General features: G+C 41.3%; 1 protein-coding gene across 19 annotated transcripts; it reads right to left on the bottom strand.

Annotated features, from left to right (window-relative positions):
- Positions 1–782: 782 nt before the first annotated feature.
- On the bottom strand, positions 783–24,030 carry LOC109888476 (paired box protein Pax-6). Of its 19 annotated transcripts, none has more exons than XM_031812324.1 (15): positions 23,879–24,030; positions 17,725–17,883; positions 14,582–14,636; positions 14,242–14,295; positions 13,295–13,318; positions 10,513–10,643; positions 10,133–10,174; positions 9,812–10,042; positions 9,091–9,256; positions 4,828–4,986; positions 4,596–4,678; positions 4,313–4,463; positions 3,806–3,918; positions 3,292–3,427; positions 783–1,973 (listed from the first exon to the last, which is right to left on the bottom strand). In XM_031812324.1, exons 4-15 carry the CDS (start codon positions 14,252–14,254, stop codon positions 1,888–1,890), a joined length of 1,335 nt encoding a protein of 444 aa, XP_031668184.1. In that variant the 5' UTR covers positions 14,255–14,295; positions 14,582–14,636; positions 17,725–17,883; positions 23,879–24,030; the 3' UTR covers positions 783–1,887. The 19 variants fall into 19 exon arrangements, with proteins under 19 accessions (XP_031668184.1, XP_031668187.1, XP_031668188.1 ...); XM_031812327.1 differs by having other exon boundaries at positions 9,827–10,042; XM_031812328.1 differs by lacking the exon at positions 13,295–13,318.
- Between the last annotated feature and the right edge of the window lie 229 nt (positions 24,031–24,259).

The raw sequence follows: 24,259 nt of genomic DNA, 5'->3' as shown, positions 1-24,259 counted from the left end.
GTCCGCAGTCACCCATGGTCTTCAATTATAAATAAGGACTGCTCGATTGGTCCGCAGTCACCCATGGTCTTCAATTATAAATAAGGACTGCTCGATTAGTCCACAGTCACCCATGGTCTTCAATTATAAATAAGGACTGCTCGATTGGTCCGCAGTCACCCATGGTCTTCAATTATAAATAAGGACTGCTCGATTAGTCCACAGTCACCCATGGTCTTCAATTATAAATAAGGACTGCTCGATTAGTCCACAGTCACCCATGGTCTTCAATTATAAATAAGGACTGCTCGATTAGTCCGCAGTCACCCATGGTCTTCAATTATAAATAAGGACTGCTCGATTAGTCCACAGTCACCCATGGTCTTCAATTATAAATAAGGACTGCTCGATTAGTCCACAGTCAAACATACTCTAGGTCACTGTAATAGAACATCAAATGTTTACAAAATGATGCAACACAAGACTAATATCTTCAACAACAAAAAACATTGTGTAATAGATGAAATACAAAGGCTTTGGTCTGTTTTTACAATCAACAATGATTAAATCTGATATGTACTTGTAAACAACTGCCAAACACTTATGTTTCAAACTTTGTCAAGCATGTTTAATCATAATTATAGGAATGAAATCTTTCTAGTTGCACAAAATGATTTGACAATAGGACACTATAATACAACTATACCTAAGAGACTAATTGTACCTGACCTAAAGAAATTTATTTTTATGATGCATGAAAATGTGTAGAAAACATTTATAGAATATTCTTGGGGGGATAAAAATGTAAATGTACTTTTATTGGAGAAATCTTTTGATTTCTAGGGAAGACATACTTACAATTTGACATGAACAAATTGGATTATATCGAAGACACAGTCTACCATTTAGCGATTCAACTGTTTTACTCCACAGCTCCTCTGCATCTATAGCTCTTCACTTGGACCGTTAATCAATCCATCCACCACAGCAGAAGTCCATGAACAAGTCTTGAACCTAGAATCAATCCATCCACCACAGCAGAAGTCCATGAACAAGTCTTGAACCTAGAATCAATCCATCCACCACAGCAGAAGTCCATGAACAAGTCTTGAATGTCCCACTGTCCTTGCAAACTGTTAGTGGTGGTTGTCTGTACAATTCCTGTGATAATGTGGTTGTCTGTGACCACAGTGAAATATCCAGGCCTATACAGTTTGTGTGATATTGCAGGAGTCAAAGACCCAAGGCTGAGGTGGGTGGATTGACTGGAGGTCCTCCTCTGCTGACGGCCATTTTGAAGGAGTATGACCAATAAATAGGATTAATAAACACACTGAGTCTATTCCCCACAGCTCTCCTCTCGGGTGATATGCAACAGTTTCGTATGAGTCCACAGACTGTGCAAAGTCTGGTAGAAAGTCTCGATGTAAGCAGATAAAAAAATAGTCATGGCAGAAATCTCTTGGGTTCTCCTTTACCTCAAAAACAAACACAAGACCAACATGGTTTTCTAGCAGTCCATCTATCAGTACTTGATCTGGGTTTTTCATCATAACATACACACGCCCATATACAAACACAAGAGACAGACAGAAAAAAAGAATCAATTACTTGAAAAGTGAGAAAAAAAAATGAAGTTTTTGTTCCATGAAGATGTTAAACACCGGGCACTTTACAGAGGTCCACGTTTTGTCTTCTTCTTCCCCCTCTCTTCCCATCGTTGTTCTCCCCAGTCCTCATATGTGCCAAGACTACAGAACAACACACGGTCCCAGTGGAAACAACCACACCCTGTAGTCCTAGGGCACTCCCAGAGTCTCTCTCTCTCCTCCACTTCTCTCCATGTGTGTGTGAGCTCCCAGCGGAGGGCGGTGGGTGAACAGTTACAGGGAGAAGTAGCTCTTCTCTCTATTGTAGTCTTGACCAGTACTGAGACATGTCAGGCTCGCCGCCTGGGACTTGGACAGGGACAGACACTCCAGGAGAGATGAGTCCTGAGGAGAGAGGGAAGAGAGACACATATCAGTCCAAATGGCCCAGTGTCTCTGTACTGTACTGTACTGTGTTTGGTAAGGAGAGCTTGAGTTCAGTCCAAATGGCCCAGTGTCTCTGTACTGTACTGTGTTTGGTAAGGAGAGCTTGAGTTCAACATTTCTTTAGCCTGAGAAATTACCATCATGTTGAGAGACTAACCATTACGCAAAATAGGACATTGAGCGGTAAGTGCCATAGCACATAGCAGGCATCCGAGTTGATGAATGCTTTAGCACAGAGCCCACCGCCATAGAGGATAGGTCATTAGAAAGCTTAAAGGTACAATTCAGTCATTTTTATCTCAATATCAAATACTTTTCTGTGTAACAGTTAAGTAATTTACGGTGGTTGTTTTCAATTACAGTGTTCAAAAAGAAACAAAAATAGCAATTTCTCAAGCAAGAATTTTTCTAGGACTGTCTGGGACTGAAAACTAGCTGTTATTGGCAAAGAGGTTTGGAACTGTCTTTCTTATTGGTCTATTAACTCATTTCCTGGTGATGTCACCAGGACAAACCCCATCCCACAAAAACAGGTTGAAATGTCAGAAGGTCTATTGAAACAGTTCTGACACGAAAAGGACATTGTCATAATTTTCCCAATTTCACAGTATTATACCAACATAGTGTGTAAATATATATAAAACACAGTAAATCACATGTTTGACTGCACTGGGCCTTTAAGCACAGAGGACTAAGCCTTTGAGTATTCAGCAATAAGAAGTTTAGCACAGAGAACAGTAGCTTTATGAATCACATTGTTTAACACTTCAGGACATCAGTAATAAGTTAGCTAGATTGATTGAGGCCTCGCAGAGAGTACAACAGAAAATGAATCAAATGAATTAGCGATTTAGCTTAGAGGAAATGTGTCAATGGTCCATTAACCCTTCATGACAATGACCAGTATATATGGCCCTCCACAGCAACGTAATGGGTTGGAACTAAAACCTCCGTCTAGAGTGGTTTAAATGACATTATGACGTTGAGCTGGAATGGAATGGGGTGCGTTCATGCACTAAGATTAGAATGTCAGGAGATGGTGTGTAACGTAGAGGTACAGTATGTGTCTGTAGTCTGATCAAAGAGAAAAAAGAAAATGGCGGATTATGGGGAAATGTAGAGCATGAATTAAGAAAGAGAATGTGTGTATGGCTATGCAGCCTCCCCTATTTAAAGGTTCGGTGGCAGATGGTCAGTTAGCTAAGAGACTAAACGTGATTTGTTCATTTTCGCTAATGGCCAAACGTGTTTCGGAAACAATGGACTTTCTGCCTACCTGTTGAGGTGGTACCAGAAGTGGTCATTGATTGGCTGTTCATATGTGCCTGCATATGAGGGGGCGTATATGTGTCGTAGCTCCGCCCATTCACAGACGGACTGGTAGGCAGCATGCAGGAATAGGTCTGGCTGGGCTATAGATAGGGAGAGAATAACGTTTATATATTAGCTTAGCCAACTATATACCCTCTTCAGCTCAGCAGTCAGTCAGTCCTTACAGCAATGCCCAGCTAGGGATGCAGGCTATTATATTCCTTTAGGCATTTAGAAATGTTTATGACTACAGTTTGATTTCTCCTCAACCTGTTTTTAGGATTAGAAGAGAACATAATCATTGTACCTACGAAGGTTGACTACAACTAGCTTGGCCATAATGGTATTTGGCTTTTGAAATACAATTGTAACTGTACTATTTGCACATTTGAGACGAGAACACAACCTAGACATTTGTTGACACAGTTAACGAAGACAGAACAGGGTCAGGGTTAGTTAGTACCTGGCTGTGGACTTACTTGCATAGGCAGGTTGTTGGCCATGGTGAAGCTGGGCATGGGAGGCAGTGCGCTGTACGTGTTGGTGAGGGCCGTGTCAGGTCTGCCCAACATAGACCCAGATGTGAAGGACACTGAGGAAGAAGGGGAGAAATGTTTGGTTCAAATCTGTTTTAGTTCATACATTCAGTGATGGCAGATAGGGAACATAGTGTGAGTAAAGCCACGCCCTCCTTGACAGGTAGCTCAGGGGATTTAGTTTTTCACTGCTTACATGCATGATTAACCAATGAACCATTGAAAGTAGCCTAAATCAGCAAAAAATATTTCATCAACTGTCATTTGAAGCAGATGATGATTTATTATTCAACTCAACTTTATATGAAAGAAAAATATCCCTTATACCTATTTTAGTCTTTAATTAAGATATCTGGCATTTAAATGAGTGGTGGACCTACTGAAATATTCCTAATGTTGACAAGTGTCCCACTGTGGATGGATGGAATGTTATATGAGTGTCGTGCTTACCCGGTGTGGTGGGCTGAGGCATGGGCTGGTAGACGCTGGTGCTGAAGCTGCTGCTGATGGGGATGTGACTGGAGGAGTTGCTGGCCTGACGACGCTGGTTCCGGAGCTTCTCCTCCCGCCTCCACTTCGCTCTTCTGTTTGAGAACCACACCTGCACAGTACGTCAATCATACATTAGTCGCGTATGTAGGATCTTCATGGAATCTTGTGTCTTTTTCAGAACCAAGCAGCAAAATGTTAATGGAATGTAGTGCAATGCATATTTCAAAATGTGTCCGCTCACCTGTATTCTTGCTTCAGGCAGATCTATTTTCGCTGCCAGTCTTTCCCTCGCGAAAACGTCAGGATAATGAGTCCTTTCAAATTCTGGAATACGATATGAAAACGTATCTTTAGTATAGGCTATGAAACATATTGTTGTAATTGAATTATGTGTAAGTTACTAGGGTTTATGTTGCTATTCGTTCAATTAGACGTTACATTAAAATATGAATATCTTGTCAATTCAAATTCACCTTTTTCCAGTGCTTCAATCTGCTCTTGGGTGAACGACGTGCGGTTTCTCTGTAGTTTCCTCTTTAGTTGGAGTCGCATCTGCGTCTCGTCAGAATCCTCCCCATTCGAACTGATGGAGTTGGTGTTCTCTCCTGCACCGTCCTGTGGCTGGCAGCCATCTGTAAATAAATCAATAAACAAATATGAATTGGCCTGCCTACTACATCTCCAAAAAGCATGCGTTAATATATTGTTTATTTAATTTTATAGTTCTGAAAGTAAACTGCGAAAAATAACATGTCATCCTCGCAATAGCCCATAGGGAATGAATTTCTATAGTTCTATTATATTTATGTGTGTTCCCGTTAAAAGCAACCTGTTAGAAGAATAACGAAAAGCTGTCATTGTAGGCCTAGTTGGCATAACACCGACTGAGGATGGACATTGAATGATGACGGATGAATGATCTAGCTAACATATTGATCGCTGCTTGTTTTCAGAGACATCAATAGCCATAAAAGACCGACTAGTTATTTGTAAAATATTGTGGGAAAAAGACCATTGCTCAGCAATGCTGCGTGAACTTAGATCCTTTATCACCTCTCAACAATGGCACATGTGCTCAAAGGGTTAAGAGAAATGTGACTAGATGTGGCGAACTCCTTTCAGGCCCAAACTCTCTCCCCCTTTTAGGAGCGTTGCGATGCCTCAATGGCCGTCCCCATATGGGCTTTCGTATAGCCATTGAGGTGACCACCAATACTTGAATAGAAGGAGGTGCTTTTCACAATGAAACAATGCCGTTCGGGGTAAGGGAAACCATTAAACTCTGTGCACACAGCGAGAGCTGGCTACAGCGAACTCTTCGTGGGCAGAATATCACCAGAGGAAAATGGAGCAGCTCAATCGGACGAGGTGACAAAAGGATTCTCTCTGTGCTTTGGTGAACTATTGTGCGCACGAGGATCCCGGTCAACAGAGCTTTGAGTTCAGTGTGTTAACCCTTATCCACTAGCATCATTAATCACGTCCCCCGGCCAGCTAAACGCCAGTCAAAATTTATATCTTAAATTGGAAACAAATGAGTGAGGAGAGAGCATGCAACCCCCTGTACAAGCTGAATAGGGCCTATCTCTTCACGGCTCCTGGTTGTCCGTGGTAGGCCTATATGGGCTTCTGTTCTAGGGACAGGCATATTGACTAATGCCTGCCTTGGTTTTGCACATCATTATCCATTCGAGAAGTTAATATGAAATGAGGCATTTAAGGGCTGCTTTTGGAGAATGTCGTTTTTTATGTGTGTGACGCTGTTTGACCAGTCGTTTCGTGAGGTGCACCTGCATACAGCAAATGTTCTGAGTTTACCAGCTTGGGTAGTCTCGGACATGACACAGTACTTACGCTGGAATCACGACAGGCTACTCTACTCTAACATATCCATAGGTCTATTTAAACAATGTATAGGATCGAATGTTTCCACTAGCCTGGGTACCAGTCTTTGTAGCTATCATTCCATTCTTTCCACTCCAGCCACGATAAACATCTTTGGCATACGACACGGAGTACAAGGAGTGGAATGTTACCAAAACAGACTGGTACCCAGGCTAGTTTCCCCCTGGGAGATTCCATAAAACATTTGTTGTAATATTATTTGCATAACAACAGTTTAAATACGCACAAAATGACCATGACATTGCATGTTATGTAAGCAAATGAATCATAAGGAACCTGTCATGTTTTAGGTTTAGGACGATAACATTGCGGTAGCCTAGACTAAATAGCCCATGAATTAGACATACTACCACAGACATCTAGCAAGTGCTAAATTATAGCACATAATGATAATTGCCTGGATTTGTTTTCGGTTGACATTAATGTGTTAATAGGATTATGACTATTAAAATGTCTCTTTTTAAAATATCTTAATCGTTTTGAAATAAATGGACTTTTTTCTTCATACAGCCTGTGTCCGTCCACTCAGCGCTTTGTCTTTCTTCTCGAAGGATAATCCACAAAAAGGAGTGAATTGGCGGCCTATTATCCCTCCGCCAGACCCACTGACGCTAGGTTTGGGATTTGTTTTCTTTTTAAAAAAGCCCTGGGAAATAAACTCATTCTTTGGTATCACTGTGTGTCCGGCAGTGGCACGGAGAAACAGCCGAAATAGATAACGGCACCTTTTAGCCAACAGAGACTGGATCAAAAATACTTAAGAAACCGATTAAACTGAAAGAGAAAGTGACTGGTCTAAATTCTACAGACGGGATTTAGTACCATATCAGAACGAAATGAGAGAAAGAGAAAAAATAATTAATTGCCACAGAGTTTTATTCCGCCTCTCTAGATAGAGTTGTCTCCTTTCAAGCCCTGTCACACTACTTGTAACCATTATTTTAGCCACTGTTGCGTAGCTGTTGTTTGACAGGGACCATATTTCGTTCTCCTCAGAGACCTACCCTTGCCGTATGGTTTAGACCTTATGGGCCTCCTGAAATGAACTCCTGGAAACAATTCCCAATTAAATTTGATGTAAATGCCCATGTCATTTAATTTTCAATCGAAGAAACTGAAAAGCAATATTGCATTAAGGGCCTAAAAATATTGTATTAAAATACTTATAAAAAAGTATTATTATTATTAGGTCTATTGTTATTAATAATATTGTTATTATATAATAATGTTATTAATTATATATATATGAATTATATATTGATATTATTATTATTAATAGCCTACTATTATTAGTATCAATAATGACATTAAATCAAACAGAGTGTAAACATAGTGAATAACTATGTCTAGTTCTGGAAGTAAGACAATAGTTTATTGTACATTATTTAAAAAATACAAATAAAATAAACATGAAAGAAATGATGTTTAGGTCCACATAAGACTAAAACAAAAGGCCTTTATGTTCAAAGCAAATTAAATTCTGTGCAGAAACATATCTTGATGCTTATCGAATTATAACACTGTTTTTCATACCCAGCCCTGAGCAGGTGCAATGACTTTATTTTCTTTTAGGCTCTGTATTTCACAATAGTCTATTAGAGCACAAAAACATAACTACAAGATAAACATTTATCTTTATAACGTTCATGTTTTCATGGCTAATCGCTCCGCCTGTCATCCCGTGTCCAGGGGTCTCCTGTGGAACATTTCTCCATCAGTCTCCCTCAACTAGACACTCCTGCATGTCACCATAACGAGAGACGAAGCTCTCTCTAATGAGCAATTACACATAGCAGACCCGTTCCCATAACCAATCCTTGCGTGTGAAGGAAAACATTCCTTTGTACTGATATCCCGCACACGGATCCTCAGGCTTTTTTTCCCTGCCAGGAGAGGAGGGAAATGCGGGTTGTTGGACGGACACCTCCGCTGAAAGGCCAGGCCTCTGTCACGCATATCCCCACCGGAGACAGTGTGGGCATTGAGACTGCTGATTAATTGGCCGTTCACTAATCGACTACTCAATGATTAATTGGGAATTTTGTCCACCAAAGGCATCAAAACATGTTGACAATACCTGCTTGATATGCTGACCAATCATAAACGACATCCAATCATACTAAATGATTGATAAGCAAATGCCCAAAACCCACTGAAAACTATGGCTTGGGCCCCCGAGTGGCGCAGCGGTCTAAGGTACTGCATCTCAGTGTGAGAGGCGTCACTACAGACAGCCTGGTTCGAATCCAGGATGTATCACAACCGGACGTGATTGGGAGTCCCATAGGATAGCGCACAATTGGCACAGCGCCTTCCGGGTTTGGCGGGTGTAGGCCATCACTGTAAATAATAATTTGTTCTTCACTGAGTTGTCTAGTTAAATACAAATAATAATAATTTAAGATGTTTATTACGTAACATATTTGTAATTGTGACCTTAGCTTAAGGTTTACCTACAAAGTTACACTACTCACTAATCAGTTACGTCATACTCGTCTAGCCAGAACCCATGCGTAAAGTGACCGTGGGTATACCAGGGTATAGGGCCTAACATTTGCAATATAACATTACATCCATTGTTCTTATGATAGTACAAACGTGTGTGATATTAATGTTTACATGGACCCTTAGGTCATTTCAACAATTTGGTTTATAAAAACCCTAATACTCCTTCTTCCAAAAGTCAAACGGAATGCATTGACAAATAATGGATTAATCTATAGGCCTACATTCGGATAATGGTGAGATAATTATATGATTTCACGAATAGCGCAAATGTAATTATATCTATAGGCTTCTTCATTGTCAAATTATTAGTGACTGAGGTTCACCTTGGTTGGGCTGCCCTGGCACTGAAGTTCCGGGGTACCAGCCGGGCCGTGTCCCCCAAGTTCCTGTCTGACCGTTGAGCATTCTCAGCTTGTCATACATGCCATCTGCGCCCATCTGTTGCTTCTCGCTAGCCAGGTTGCGGAGGACTCTGTTTATCGATGACACCTGAAAGACAAACAAAACGGAACGGTTTGATTAGCGACTGCCATGATTGAAAAATGCGCGCCACCGCCGGTATAGTGTGTAGGCATGCGAGCACTGTGAGCGTGCAAACCTTATTAATGTCTATGGTGCACACATTTACACATGCACGCACGCGCACACATACGTCACATCCTGACAAGTGAGCTGGAAGTAAAGATGTAAACAGAGCATTTCCAAATAATTTTTGAGAAAATACATTTTAATAACTAGCCAAAACATTGAAAATATGCCTGTTAAACACATCAACAGTTGTCAATTGTATTTTACATGTAGGCCCTATGTGGTGCAAAATTAGCTAATTGATCCGTTAATTACGAATCAAATATAAATAATGAAATGTATTAATGTCTCTACAAGTTTAACTCATGCTAACCATTTGTTGGAAATACGTAATGCATGTCTTTCACATATAACGCAGTCATGATCTCATGACTAAATGTTTGGCTGATAATCATGCATGCTTTCCGTCTCTGAGAAATCATTTCAGGTGGTAAAAAAATCATGCTCATAACTTACACTCACTGCACTTACACTGGGTATATTGTCGTTGGTGCAGACCCCCTCCGACAACAGTCTGTCGCGGATCTCCCAGGCGAAAATAGACGGGCACTCCCTCTTGTACTGCGCTATCTTCCCCACCACCTCTGGAGTGGCTACCCTCGGCTTGCTGCCTCCGATCGCTCTCGGTCTTATGGAGCCAGTCTCATAGTATCTGCCAAGGATCTTACTCACGCACCCGTTGGACACCTGGATAGAAAACAATAGACACAATTCACATACATTATTTAAGACTAGTTGCGAAATTTTGAAGATTACGTCAAACAATGATAAGCTTACGTTTTCATTTTCCAGCACTTGGACTTTTGAGTCATCATGGGTCTATAAACAAAAAAATATGCCTTAAATGGTATAGGATAACAGTGTGCACTTTCTAAAATGCAACTATTCTTAGGGGGGAAAGTGGTGGCCTACTTACGATATGTTACCCGTAATGTTATTTGAATAGGATATAGATTGTAATGAGAAGCAATTAGGCTTTGTCTGGCCTACTTACAGCCAACAATTATCGAAAAACGCTTTTAAATTAATAAAAAGGCTACAGTAAGGAAAACTAAATCCCATTGTTATGTTTTATTTTGTGGTAGCTTGAAAAAATAAAATAAAAAACAGTGAAAGCTAGGGTTTCCTGCACCAGACAGAAAGAATGCTCTGGTCACCTGCAGAATCCTGGAGATGTCGCACGGCCGCGCGCCACTATGAGCAAGTTCGACGATTTTCTGCCTGGTGGTGTCCGGTAGCGGTCTACCGTTAACAAACACACCGCCCAGCTGGTTCACACCGCTGTGACCTGAACAGAGACAAAGGGGAGCCCAATTATAGGCTACGGTTGCAATGTAACAACAAGGTTATGATCACAACAATATGTTATATAACAAAATAGCAGTGAGTCAGGTAATGCTTTTCCTTTCAGGTGGTTAGCTTTCAGAGCAAAGGTGAAACTATAACGTTGAGGAGAGGCATTAATCTTGAACAAAACGCTACACTTAGAATGAAACAGGAAATGCAGATAGTCTAATAGTACAATTATCACCAAAATGAATATCTAATAGGTATGTATTGTTCTATTGTTATCAGCACTCTAGACAATAGTCACTGTAATGCAATAGCCTTGAATCAACACATGCATGGCAAGTGTCAACAGCATCCAATGATCTGGACCAAAACATCCCCATCCAACTGAGATGAAATCAGCTATTGAAAGGTGAAATCAGCAATTTAAAGGTGAAATCGGCTTTCCAAAGGTGAATTCAGTCATACGCGAGTTGTCCAGCATTATTTCGCCAAGTGAGCAAGCCAACCCCAAATTCAGCGTCTTCAAATCCCCAAACTTCGAAATTAAATCCCCCAATCCTCCTCACCGCTATTCCAATGTGTTGTTACGCACCAGCATACCAATGTACCCTCAACACAAACACACCAATGTACCTTCAACACAAGCACACCAATGTACCCTCAACACAAGCACACCAATGTACCCTCAACACAAGCACACCAAAACACCAACCATTTAGGTAGCCTCAAATAAAACAAACCTCAATAAATGTTATCGAAATATAAGTCTTTTTAAAACACTTAATTAAGAGGCGGGTTGTAGTCGATAAGGAGGTTGATTAAAGCATGGAAAGAGCCAGCAAACCTGAAGCCAAGTGGGACGGATGCCTCCCCGGAGTGCCTTACTGTGCTCCAGATCTCCGCTGCCTTCTCTTGCGCTGCCGCCTGCTACATTGACTCCGGGAGCAGAGGCTCCTTAGCAATAAATAAGCTCCAGATATAGAAGAGGGGGGAATGTGATGAGGCTGGCTGACATTTGTCTTTAAAATAAAGCTAGCTGCACGTCAAGTTTGAGCTTAATTTCTGGAAATAGGCGGAAGTCGCCTCGGATCATGCATGGGAAGGCTAATTGAAAAGATCAGTTGGAGCACTTGTGGCAGGCATGTCACTTTATGACACAGCTCTGCTTTTGAAAAACGCATCGTCACGACAAATAGTAGCACGATAAAACGACCCTTTCTGTCTGGATTTGGATATCACTCAGACAAAATTGGACGCTACTCGTTTACCCTTCGAGGGAAGCTTCGTTTTAAGGTGACCAGGGGCGACGCGCGGGCACAACAACGAGGGCGCGCTTGGATTCTCAACATATTAAATCTGACATCTCGGTTTTTTTCTCTTGTTTGTATTTGGCAACAAATCCTCCCAGCCACTACAATCCTGTTGTGTGCAATCAGTGGGCGATCTGCTTGGGAATACGTTGTATGTGCGCTATAAATGGGAACAATACGCATTACGCACGTTTTGTGCCAATTAAAAGAGTGAAAATAAATCTGTTTAACATAATTAAACACTGCTCTTAGGCTACTATGTGCAATGATCCTTATCCAAAGTGGACCTGATTAATAGCAAATCCATTATCATCCCTCTGGCTCTTTGGTAATTCCAGGATTAAGTGGAATTAATAGACGTCTTACTCTCAAATTGGCCTACCCGCGCTAAACAGCGGTTCGCTGTGGGTTTACATGGTTGCACCGTCACCTCAACACATTTATAACCATCATATACATCCACGGGATCGATAAAGCCGTCAGATAAGGATATCACATGCCATTTCATCTCTTCAAAGGTTAAGTCTTAATCATGTGTCCAATTCCCCACGGCGAGCAGCGTCGATCTCGCCCGCTGGCGCTGATTATGCGCCTTGTATTCTATTACTAGTCGACTAATAGGAAAACATATGGTGTCAATTTGGACGCTCCCCTCCATATACACCCAGGAGTTGTTAGCACAAAAGCCACCGAGGCCGCCGCGACCTTTAAACAACACATTGAGCCGGGCCCAATGATATCTCCTCGGCCATTCGCACCAGAAATCACAAGCCAAGCCAGGGGAGCATCCCATTAACATCAATTTGGGGCAAAGCAGGAGCAGAGGGGGCTGTACATAGCTTTAACGACGCCTCGTTTAAAACATCATCTCAATAAAGGAGAACTGGCAAGCAAACATCATCTGTGATTAAGCCATTTGTCAGCGCATAGAGCACTGGGTAATGCCAAGATGGCCTCTATGACGCATAATGGGCTTCCCATGTTGTTCAAAATGATATTCAATAGACTATGTATTTAGACGTTTAAAAAACTATGATACAAAATAAATAGTCTTCAATGAAACATTCTTGTATCAATTGTCCTCCTTAATCTGACCTACATTCAGGCCTTTTGTTCTGTATGTTGTCATTTTCCCTTATAGGGAACAATATCACATTCCCTAAAAGCATTGCAAATATAACCTAGGCCTACAACAAGGTAACAATATGCTCTACACGTGATCTAGCTATAGGTACATTGAATTCAGACAGGTTAAAATGTGACTATATAGGCAGGTGTTACAGCACAGGCACGTCATCAAGGTGAGGAGAATAGCAGAGGAAATCATTCCACACACCTTCATCACAGATGTCATAGACCTCTAGTCCAGCAGCAAGACAAGAGAGAAAATAACGTTACTTTTCATCCTTTATGGTTTAGTTCATTTCGCCAGTCAGCAATATGGACCATTATGATAAACAATCCAGACAGGTAATAACACACTACAGACTAGAAAGCAATATAGGCCAACACACAGTCACTTTTCCTTTATGGCGCCCATGCAAGACAATATCATGTTTTATCGTGTTGTTGTTTTTTTACCGTGAGTTTAGGCCAATATGTACAGTTCTACTCTGTTGTTATTGTAATGAAGGAATCTCCATTCTAACTCCGGCTCTGTTCATGAGGAGACTAGTCTACATTAGACAATCAATATTCGTCCTTTTTCACGCAATGTCCTTCTTTCCCTTCCCATTCTCCGCCCCAGCTAATAGTGTACGCAGCCTGGCAGTCAGCTCTAAAGCTAATGCAGACGGCTGTGCAATTATTTAATACCAACTCAAGCGGAAAGAAAAATCTCCCCCTTCAACCCAACCCCCTCTACTCTCTCGCTCTCTCCCCTCTCCCCCTCTCTCCCTCTCTCTCTCTTTCTCTCTCGCACATAGCAGAAAACTAAAACAATCTGTGGAGATGAATGGAGGATATATCATTTGACTCTTAACTGTCAATGTTCAGTAACTCTGCGGTCTGGAAGGGGCCATATAACATGCATTACATATAAACACAAGGACACGGCTAAATTAACAACATCAAGAGCGACACACCATTTTAAATATTGAAACTAAAAACAAATCATAAGCTGTGGAAAAAAATAAAAAATAAAGCTAATATGCTAAGGAGTATGTTAAGGGTGTTATGTTAAGGGCCCATAAAGACAGAAGGGTAGTTGTGGCTGCATGCGTTCATATCTCCACGTGCGGTTAGTATCAAAGTGTAAAAACAAAAATATGCAAATCCACTTACTGTTCTGCATCATCGAGGCTACGCCAGACTCCCACGTGGCTTGGCTGTGGTATTCTGTGCGTCATAAGGAAATAACAATGATAACAATGTTAGTATCAGCATAATTACAATGTAATGGCTATTCAAAGTTAAGAATTACAATTCACAAATGTTCTCTCTTTTAAAATATATATATTTCGTATTTTTTCCCTTTTAGTTACTTCGAATTCCAAGGCAATTAGGGCGGATACTTTGGTGCAAACCGATCTTAATGTTGCTCTGTAATTATAAATTCCACTTAGCCATAATCCATGTGAATTGGCACATCCCCATTGTATATATATTTTAGCATTAAACTTGCCTGGAAAAAGAGTTGACTCTCGGCTTAAAACAATTTAGCCAATCTTAATGTCTCCCTAGGACAAAGCAAAACAGTATATTAGTACAGCCCTAGTACTAATAGTACAGCCCTAGTACTAATAGTACAGCCCTAGTACTAATAGTACAGCCCTAGTACTAATAGTACAGCCCTAGTACTAATAGTACAGCCCTAGTACTAATAGTACAGCGAAGACTGTGTGTTACATTTGACAAGTAAAGCCTCATAAAAATGATTATTGAATTAGAATTGTAATGAATACATAGGCTACTGTCGATTTGGCGTGTTATTCATATGAGAGCATTTGTATTTCTGTATTTATCTATGTATTTATTTTGGGCAGCCTGAAGTTCGAAGAAACGGGCACTTTAATAGGCCTAATTGAAGACGGTAAAATAAATAAATTACGTCGAGTTGCGATGGTTGCTATTCGTTGGCACCTGCATGGTTTATTGATCACCTGTTTCTGATTCGGGGCGGCAGGGTAGCCTAGTGGTTAGAGTGTTGGACTAGTAACCGGAAGGTTGCAAGTTCAAACCCCCGACCTGACAAGGTACAAATTTGTCTTTCTGCCCCTGAACAGGCAGTTAACACACTGTTCCTAGGCCGTCATTGAAAATAAGAATTTGTTCTTAACCTGACTTGCCTAGTTAAATAAAGGTTATTTTTTTTAAAGAATTCCGTGACATGTTTTTTTTGTTCTACTTGATGGCTTATAAACAGGCCTAAACATAAAGCAACCGCCACAGAGAGTGTTTCTAGTTATATAAAAATCTAGACCCCATCGCCCAATGTGTACAGTGACACACGCTGTCTACCTCGCCTCAATGCTCTGCAAAAGTATCAACCAGGAGGGGGTAGAGGCCGGCATACAAAGCCTGCCGGAGTCCCAACAATGCACCCCTTTCTACCACCATACCCAAACCCGGGGCCGCACAACTCGGCCTCCACAACTAGCAACACATCTTCCCACTAAACGTACCAACAACTCCAGAATACAAAAAACCGAAGGCATCCGCCCCCTCCGGGACCATACACACAACACCTTCCCACTGGCACAGCGGATGACCGCGACCTCGGGTCCCCGTAGCCCAATGTGGAATTAGTTTGTTACGTTTTGGGAAACGGAAAAGTAATTTCTTGTTCTAAATATCTGGAGGTAATGGTGTAGCTGGTGACGGTTGTAAAAAGATACAACAGCTCAGTGGGGAGCTCAATCAGAAAAGACAAACGCAATAAAGAACCTATTCAAATGGACGGTTAAAAAGGGGGCCGGTGAAGGAATAGTCTGAAGTTTAATTTAGTCGCAAAAACAACCCTGTTGTGGGCATGTGTGTACTGCACCCGAACCTAGGATTTGGAAACATGAATTGGCTTGAGAAGTGAGACTTACATGTACCTACTTTCTGGAGAAAGTAGCCTATTGCAAAAAAAACGTGTTTCCAATGCCATTTTGCAATTTATCAGAAAACTGTTAACAGTAACAATTGTTGTGTTGCAAACGGAGGAATAATTTTGTTGAGGAAATTTATCCGATATTTTTTCACGTTAGTCCTGTTCTTTGAAGTAGGCTGTCTGAAAACACCAAACGTGGTTTTAAACACAACTTTTGAAAACAATGCATTTTATTTTTACAATGCAAATGCACTCAACTCATTAATTTAGATCCCTCCACATTCATTACAATATTTTAATTGCGTAAAAGTACAAACCCACCAATGCAAAATAAATCTCTCAACAATACACACAACAGCCCCGGAAGTGGCGAATGGTAAAATAATCCTCAATTCCTCTCTGCCTTGAAAACAATATTTCTGCTAAATATTTGGAGAACTGCGATTCAGCAGTGTCCCAGCAGTGTCCCGCATGTCTGTATAGACACCATCGGCCTAGTTAATCATTTACTTAGTGTCGAAAACTCTGTGGTTGTTGCTGAGGTTAACAAGGGTCTAATCTGAATTTCTTTTCCTTCAGTAGTACCTAATCCGTAACAACAATCAACAACAATCGTCTTAATTAAACATGCTTATTCAGGCTGCTGGATCCCGAGTTCACAACATTCACATGCAGAAATACATTACGATCTCAAACAATAGCTCGGTAGGAAGTTGTGAGCACTATGCATTTACATGCACTAAGCATCTTAGTGTTATCTTTAATGTAATACTGGGTTATTAGCCCGTTTTTGTAAGGGGAAGTAGGCCTATGTTAATTTAACCACACAAATTAAACCATAACATTTATGATTAGGCTATTAATGAAATATAGGCCTAACTTTCAGCTACTTTCGTTTGACAGTTGTATTTATTTAGAATCAGTGAACGTGACGCTATCTTAAAAATGTTTGAGTTGTGCATATATACTTTCTATGTTGATAAAAACATAAATATGACAATATTATAATAGTCTATGTATTTAGCCTTTTAGTATGAATTCTTTGTTTTATTGTATTCTAATTCTAAAACGTGTTGAAGTATTTTAGTAACTTGCAGGCACGCTTAAATACCTGTAGTGATAATTGTAACTATTTCTGCACAATACTTCACATGCTTAGAAGAAAAGTTCAATTTGAGGTATATTTTCTTTGGTACGCAAACAGAGGAAAAATAAATAGGCCCACCGTGTACTTGGAGCATTTCAGAGAAGGCGCTTGGGTGACTCCGCTGTCTATGAATCAAACTGACACCATTCCTCAACGGGTCATTGCTCCCCATTCTCCACGATGATCACTGTCTCGGCCTAACGTGACTTTTTACTCTTTGCTGTCATAAATAAGCATTAAGCTATCCGTAAACACCAACACAACCGATCATTAAAGAGCACATAAAATAAACAGGAAAGCCAGCCCGAATGCCGCTTCAAATCGCACTCTACAACTCCAGAGTAGGAGTGGAATATAAACTGCCTAGTAGGGGTTACACTTGCTACACGAACTCCAACCTAGTAGCGATACTAGTCTGCAGCCTGGGAGATCCATATTGCGCAGTAATAATAATATATTCGTTTTCAATTATTGATTGTTCTGCATTTAATCTAACCCTATTTTACGTTATATATGTTTGCAGGGTTGCAGACTGGGTTGAAATGCACAGACAATTTTTTACTGGGAAGATATCCACTCTCACCTTTTTGAGGCATCCTGCGCCGCTGTCAAAAGTCCTTGTCAAATAGTTCTCCGTGCCACAGAAAGAGAACAAATGCAGGGCAGTCTTATTGTGGTGGTTTTTCAGTAAGAGGAAACAATAGTTTTCCAGTGATCTTCAGCGGAGACGGAAGGGATATCCCTGCGAAAGAGACAGAGATTGACAGTGAACTCAGATGTCAGGACCGCGGAGTGAGCGAGAATGTGCGCTCGTGTGAGTGAGCGAGATAGCGAATGAGAGAGTGGGGCAGAGAAGGAGAGAGGGAGAAGGGGAGGGAGGGAAAGAATGGGAGAAGAAGAGGGGGTTGGAGGCTAAGAGAGCACACACCTATGCTGATTGGTGATGGTACAAGTGTATTACTGTATGTGTTTCTGGTCTGCTGTGCTCTGTGCGTTGCCTCGACCTCTGTCATCATCGGCCCCTACCGGAAACACTTCCCCCACCACCAAAGCGGGAAATGGGGCCGAGCGAGAGAGAAGAGAGACCCGTCTCCCCAACCCACTCATCAGCAGACACAAATACCCCTCTTTCTCTCTCTTTCTCTCGCTCTCTCTCTTTCCCTCGCTATCTGAATATTGCCTGCCCTACTATGCAAAGAAACTGGATTGCCTCGGAGATCCCCATTGGATAGAAAGCAAAGGCCTGGTGGGTCTCAGCAGAGGCCGAGTTGGTTCCGTGGTGGTGGGAATCTCAGGCATGTTTTACAGCTAAACCCGAGGGCACGACGCTGGGAAAACGGAGGATGTGGACGCATTTTGAAGCAGTCAGCTCCATGAATGGGTCATTCTTTCCACGGAGCTGATTTCAAATCGTTCTTGCGTTGTCGAGCGTAGGCTATGCTATTTCTGTGGGAAATTTGCGTACAGATACATGTTTTCTTCTGTTTTAGGCGTATTGCTATCGTGCAGCCTCTTTTATTTTGCGTATTAATTGTTCCAATGCAATTTTGGAACAAACTTCATATTTACTTTGAGTCTGCATGAAAACAAATAGTTTCTGAGTTTCTGTCAACAGCTCTGCATGGCTGTTTGCAATGGTTGTGAAGTGTCTCCCTGGAGTGCATAGTGAGTTGGCCCTTGGTGATCAGGGCCACTACTAATGACAAATGAGCTGAGGAGGGCTCCCCATTGACAGCTGTGGCTTTTAAAGGGGAAACTGTTTACTTTGTGTATTAAGTACACTTGTAAATTACCACTAATGTCGCCTACTCGCTGAAAACAAACGCAAACTTTCACCACGTGCCTTTGTTGACTGTTTTGTATCACCTTCACTGACTGCTCAGCCTGTCATGGACATTGTAAACACACCGACACACACACGGTTCCCCGCCATGCGTAAAGGGCCCCTGCTTTTAGGCAAGCTCTGCTGCTTGTTATGGACGCATTTGCAAGACAAGGCGACGTCACTTCTATGACCTGACGGCAAATAAACACGCGTAAATAAAGTGAAGCAAATGACTGGTCAGCAATGACCACACGCTCCCTAACTGCGCCGGTTTAATTATCGGCCATTACGACACACCTCAGCGCATCCGAAAGCAACCCCCTCCGAGCCCGTATTGAAGCTTACACTCGTAGCTTGCGAAGCACCAGTCTCAGTGCTGGGAGTCCCCGTCGCTTATTCCAAAGGACCAGGGCCGGTGGAGGAGGGGATGCGAGCTGTTTGGATGTGTGGAGCCAACCCAAAGCAAAATTGGGGTACAAAAAAGGGGGAGATGGAGAGACGGAGGAGGAGAGGGGGATGGGATGGGGCTCTTATTTGGAGAGTGCAGAGCATGAAATGAAGTAATGGAGGGAGGCCTACACTTGACTTCCTTTGACGTGAAAAAGTCAGAGCTCATCAATAAACTACCTCGGAGGTGAAAGAGGGCTCCCTGACAACCATCACATTCCTAACTACGGGTTCAATGAGTAGACAAACGACGCTGCCTGAGGGGGGGGGGGGGGGCTGAATGGGGCCCTCAGTGGGCGCGCGAGATAATGAGCCGCGAGGACCAGCACAAACTGTCACCCAGAGTCCTGCGGTGAGGAACAAGAACAACACTTCGGCCAGAACTTTCTCCCCAAACAAGCTGTAAACTAACCCACCATTTTGTCCCATTTCTCCTCCACTGTGTTTAGTCACTGAAGCTGGTGGCCTGTTCGACTAGATTATTTTTTTCGTTTCTAGTGTTTGACTTTGTTTTGGGGTCGTGTGTTTGTGTGTTTGTACATGGAGATTAGTCCTGATGGTCTAATGAGCATCTTGTTCAGGGAAACTTTACTCTGATAATAGAGTTTATGTTAAACCTGAAAGTGCTTGTGCAGCCAGTAAGGTGCTTGTGCAGCCAGTAAGGTGCTTGTGCAGCCAGTAAGGTGCTTGTGCAGCCAGTAAGGTGAGCAGAACAGTTTTATACTACAGCCACGTGCATGACATGCCAGCACATGTTTACATAAATCGTTGTTGCAAGAACTTACGGTGTGGGAACTGTGCACAATGCAAAACAAATCAACTATATTGGTCAGATTCTCCACATTCGCCAGATTCGCCAAACTTTGCACCTGATACTTTCAGAATATAATGGAAATGTTGTACTTACAGCAGGCGCACACTTTGTGCCAGTGCAAACATTTATAACCCAAATGCATGACAACATTGTTAAGCCTATTTAATTACAATATTTATTTTGATTTAATGAATGCACCTTTGCAAAATCTGCACACACAATCGTGATTCGTGTTGTTGAAAGTGTAGCCTAATCTTTGTTTTTCAACGAATCATAAAAAATAATGTTTTAACCGACTATGAATTATGTTGGTATATGCATTTAAATATGCTTAGGCTAATCTAACTTTAAAAAGTGAATAACATCAAATTTATGCTAATTTACAGGCAAAATATAGGCCTCTACGAAGGACACTGCTAGTAGTGACATTTATATGTAACCACACCACATTGTAATTCTAATTTAATAGCCATCCCCTTGTAAGCAGTCTGCAGCTGACGAAAATTCACTACTAACCCGCTTCAGTGAAAGACAGAATCCCTGATGAGTGTGTCGAGTTGTTTTCTCTGCAGACAATAGCCTATACGTCCAATAGATTATTGATTTATTTGGGAAAGTAAATCCGCTCCGAGTGCTATATGCGTTGTCTCCATTCTTCTACTCACGAAACGTTTAGTTTTTCTTGACTCACTTAAAGTTCCGGATCAAATATAGCAATAAATAATAATTCCTTTTAAATGATCATGCTCGTTGAAGTGCAGATATATATATTTATCTGTTTAAGGGGAAGCTTCTTCAGGGTAAGTGTGAAAATGTAGTAAAACGAGTAACTGTATACAGACTAGCAATTAGCCCAATTCGGATTAGCAGCAATGCCAAAGGACCTGAAAAGAAATCCTAATCTTGTCGCTATTTTCCCCTGAGGCAAAGTGGTCTTTGAGGCCCCTCTAAAAACTTTGGAGAAAAAAAATCATAGGAGGGAGGAGGGGTGAACACGGCTGACGTCATGCGAGAGAGAGAGCGAGCGAGAGAAGGAGGTCTATTAGAAAACATCAACAAAGCCGAGAGGGGCGCGCTGGCCTCCATTGATTTATCCAGATTCCAGATTTGAGGGACATGGGGACCGTTGAGCCATTGGGACCGACAGAGAGAGCTTTATCATCTCAATAATTCTCTAATTGTAGAGCAAGCAGGCGGACGAGTCTTCCATGAGAGGGAGGGAGCTGTCATCATTCAGCGACTCCACATTCTCTGTGATTTTGCAGGACACTGACCCTTCCTTCTGTAGGCCTATTACAGTACAAAGTCTGGGCCAAGCAGACAAAATTGCATAGAATAAATGGAAAATGAATGCATTTGACAATTGTTTCATATTTTTTCGAAAGTTAATAACTATCCTTGGTGGTTAAAATACATTTGATTAGAAAAATATAATAATAGGGATATTAATTATTATATTAATTATTTTATAGTTACTGGCTAATGACATTCAAATAGAGCCTACATTGGCATTAACATCTGCACTGAATTACTCCAATAGTATTAGAGATAACATTATTTAGACTAAAAGCTATATATTGTTATAACATATTTAGCCTATCTATAATAATGTGGTGTTGTTACAATAATAATAATATTATTTGTTTTAATATTATTTAACATCGTTGTATGTTTTATTTCATAGAAAATACGACAAAACGAAATGTCTTCGACACTCCACCAAATAAGATTTTAAAACGTATAATTCGTTATAAAATATATTTTGCAAGTTAACAAATGTATTTGGCCTACACACCATTCTGTTTTAAACTAACAACCATTTAATTAACTCCAGGCTAATTCGGGTTTCTGCATGGCTCAAAGATATTCAGAAATGTACTTTTTGTGACATATTGTGCCGTGGAGCTCGTGCCGTCGGGAATGCAGCTGTCTTTTACTGTCAGGGCATAACTCTACCTCTTCGCACGTCACACTAACCAGCTGAATTCTGCAAACAAATACGTACAATACATTTTAGGATCAACCTAAAGTTTGTTGTTGAATAATGGTTTGCTCTCATTCCCAAAACAAGTATCTTACAAGCTGAGGGAACTGAATTGGACATTATAGGCTCTGGGCTGCAAGGGAAATGATGTCAACACGACATACAGTATGCCTATATATGTGTGCGTAAAAAGCATTTTATAAGCATTTCGCTGGACCCGCGATAACGTCTGCGTATTGGACCAATATACTTTGATTCAAAATTGATTTTGCTCTATTAATATAATACGCTAACTTCTTTTAGCGACTTGGGAATTATTGTGTTAGTGAAAATACCAGCCGTAGGCCAAAGATGCTGAAAGTGTACTCAACATTATAATGGCTTTCTCTGCGTAAAGTTAGCTATAGACTTGAACTCATCACTTCAACTTTGATAACAAACTTTCACTGAGTGAGGCATTTAAGTGAAAAGTCCTACAAGGTGAATTCGTAATCTCAGTTGTCTAATTTAGCTCCTTGGTTGACGTCTGGCAGGGAATGTGGCGCGAGGACGCTAGAAGGCTGGAGTGTGGATGGACTGTGAAGCCCTCTCCTGGCAGAAGACGGTCTGCTCGGAGGTGATGGTGTCACAGCGCTCCTCCGCGGCCTGGCAGCTGGAGAAACGCGGTCACCAATAACAACTAACACGACAGGTTGACCTTGGTGCGCAGGGCTCGGTACTCCACTTATTAACGACCAGCTCGAACGAAATGGACCGTGGAACACACTGTAATTGCATGTTATACAATGCACAGGAGCCTATAACTTCGGTTGAAGACGAGAACATGTCTGATATACTGAAAACCCTATTTCAGTTAACGATCTAAAGCTTAGACTACCTCATTTTCAAACAACGGTGAACCATTTTAAAGCTACATTATCGTTTTATTTGCCTTAATCATTCTTCAAAAGTTTCTATTTAAATTGGGCAACTTTCAAATAACTTATTTGAGCTAAAAGTAAAGCATATAACGTAGACTCATGATAATTATATAACGTAGTCTATTTGGTCATTTAAGAAATATGCACAATTACCATTTGGATGGTTTATATCACTCCTACTAAACTGTTGGAATTACAAAGCGTCAATCGCAGTGTAAGTAATATAAAATGTCAATATCGATGTCCAGCTCCGTGCGCGTTAAAGCTTATAACAAGACTTGTGTAAGCGCGTCTTACTTTCTACCTCAGTGAAGATCGCTAATTACACGCTACCCGAGTCATCAACTCCTGCGCTACGATACTAGCAAAAGCACAGTCGCATGACCCATCAAAAGACCATGCACAACAGTGTTTACACTACCCCTATTAACACTGAGATTATCCACGTTAAACTCAGCCTTCTGTATAGCCACACGGATCCATCAAACACCTTCATAAACATCATATGCATTCTAAAGTTTGTAAGCTTTGGCAACAACAAAAAAGCAGACCACTGATGTTACCATCCCGGGTGCGCACAGTATAGATAGAATACACAGCATAGCCAACGAAATCCTTTTATATATTTTGACAATCCAAAGCGAAGAAAGAACTCCGATGTGCAAAGCACTCAAAACATGCAGTAGGGTGATAAGGAATCCGATTGAAATGTGAGATGTATAAATCACCTGATGCGGTGAAACTCACCTGATGTAGGTTGTAGAGGGCGCAGACCTCTGACCGATATCCTGCTGATACCAGCACTCGCTCCTTCACCCTCCAAATTGGCACTGGAACAAATCAAGATAAAGTTATGGGTCCAGATTACATTCGGATCCGCCGCGGAGTTGAAATGTCAATGAGAGTGAAAAAAGACTGCCTCGTTTACCACCAACTTTCCCTTAGCATCAGCCTCAACTTGGCAGTGATTGGCTAGAGCGACGGTCCGACGTCACCTTCGGAGGCATGGAATGGGGGAAGTTCTATACCGAGCACACGCACCCGCCACAATTCGATCAACCCACCATCTTTATTGTCTTTAACTTTGACTGAAAGAAAGGCTAGATTTTTAAACATTTTAAATCTATT

Source organism: Oncorhynchus kisutch, unplaced genomic scaffold, assembly GCF_002021735.2.
Source record: "Oncorhynchus kisutch isolate 150728-3 unplaced genomic scaffold, Okis_V2 Okis03b-Okis08b_hom, whole genome shotgun sequence".
NCBI lineage: Eukaryota > Metazoa > Chordata > Actinopteri > Salmoniformes > Salmonidae > Oncorhynchus > Oncorhynchus kisutch.
The sequence above is the reverse complement of the archived record's forward strand: the minus strand, read 5'-3'. Positions and strand labels throughout refer to the sequence as shown.

Coding starts and splice junctions, on each gene's coding strand:
- LOC109888476 (XM_031812317.1), bottom strand. Junction 9,257..9,811: donor CCAGTGTAAGTGCAGTGAGT/GTAAGTTATGAG, acceptor TTTGTCTTTCAG/GTGTCATCGATAAACAGAGT. Junction 1,974..3,291: donor TTCTGGTACCACCTCAACAG/GTAGGCAGAAAG, acceptor CTCTCTCCTCAG/GACTCATCTCTCCTGGAGTG.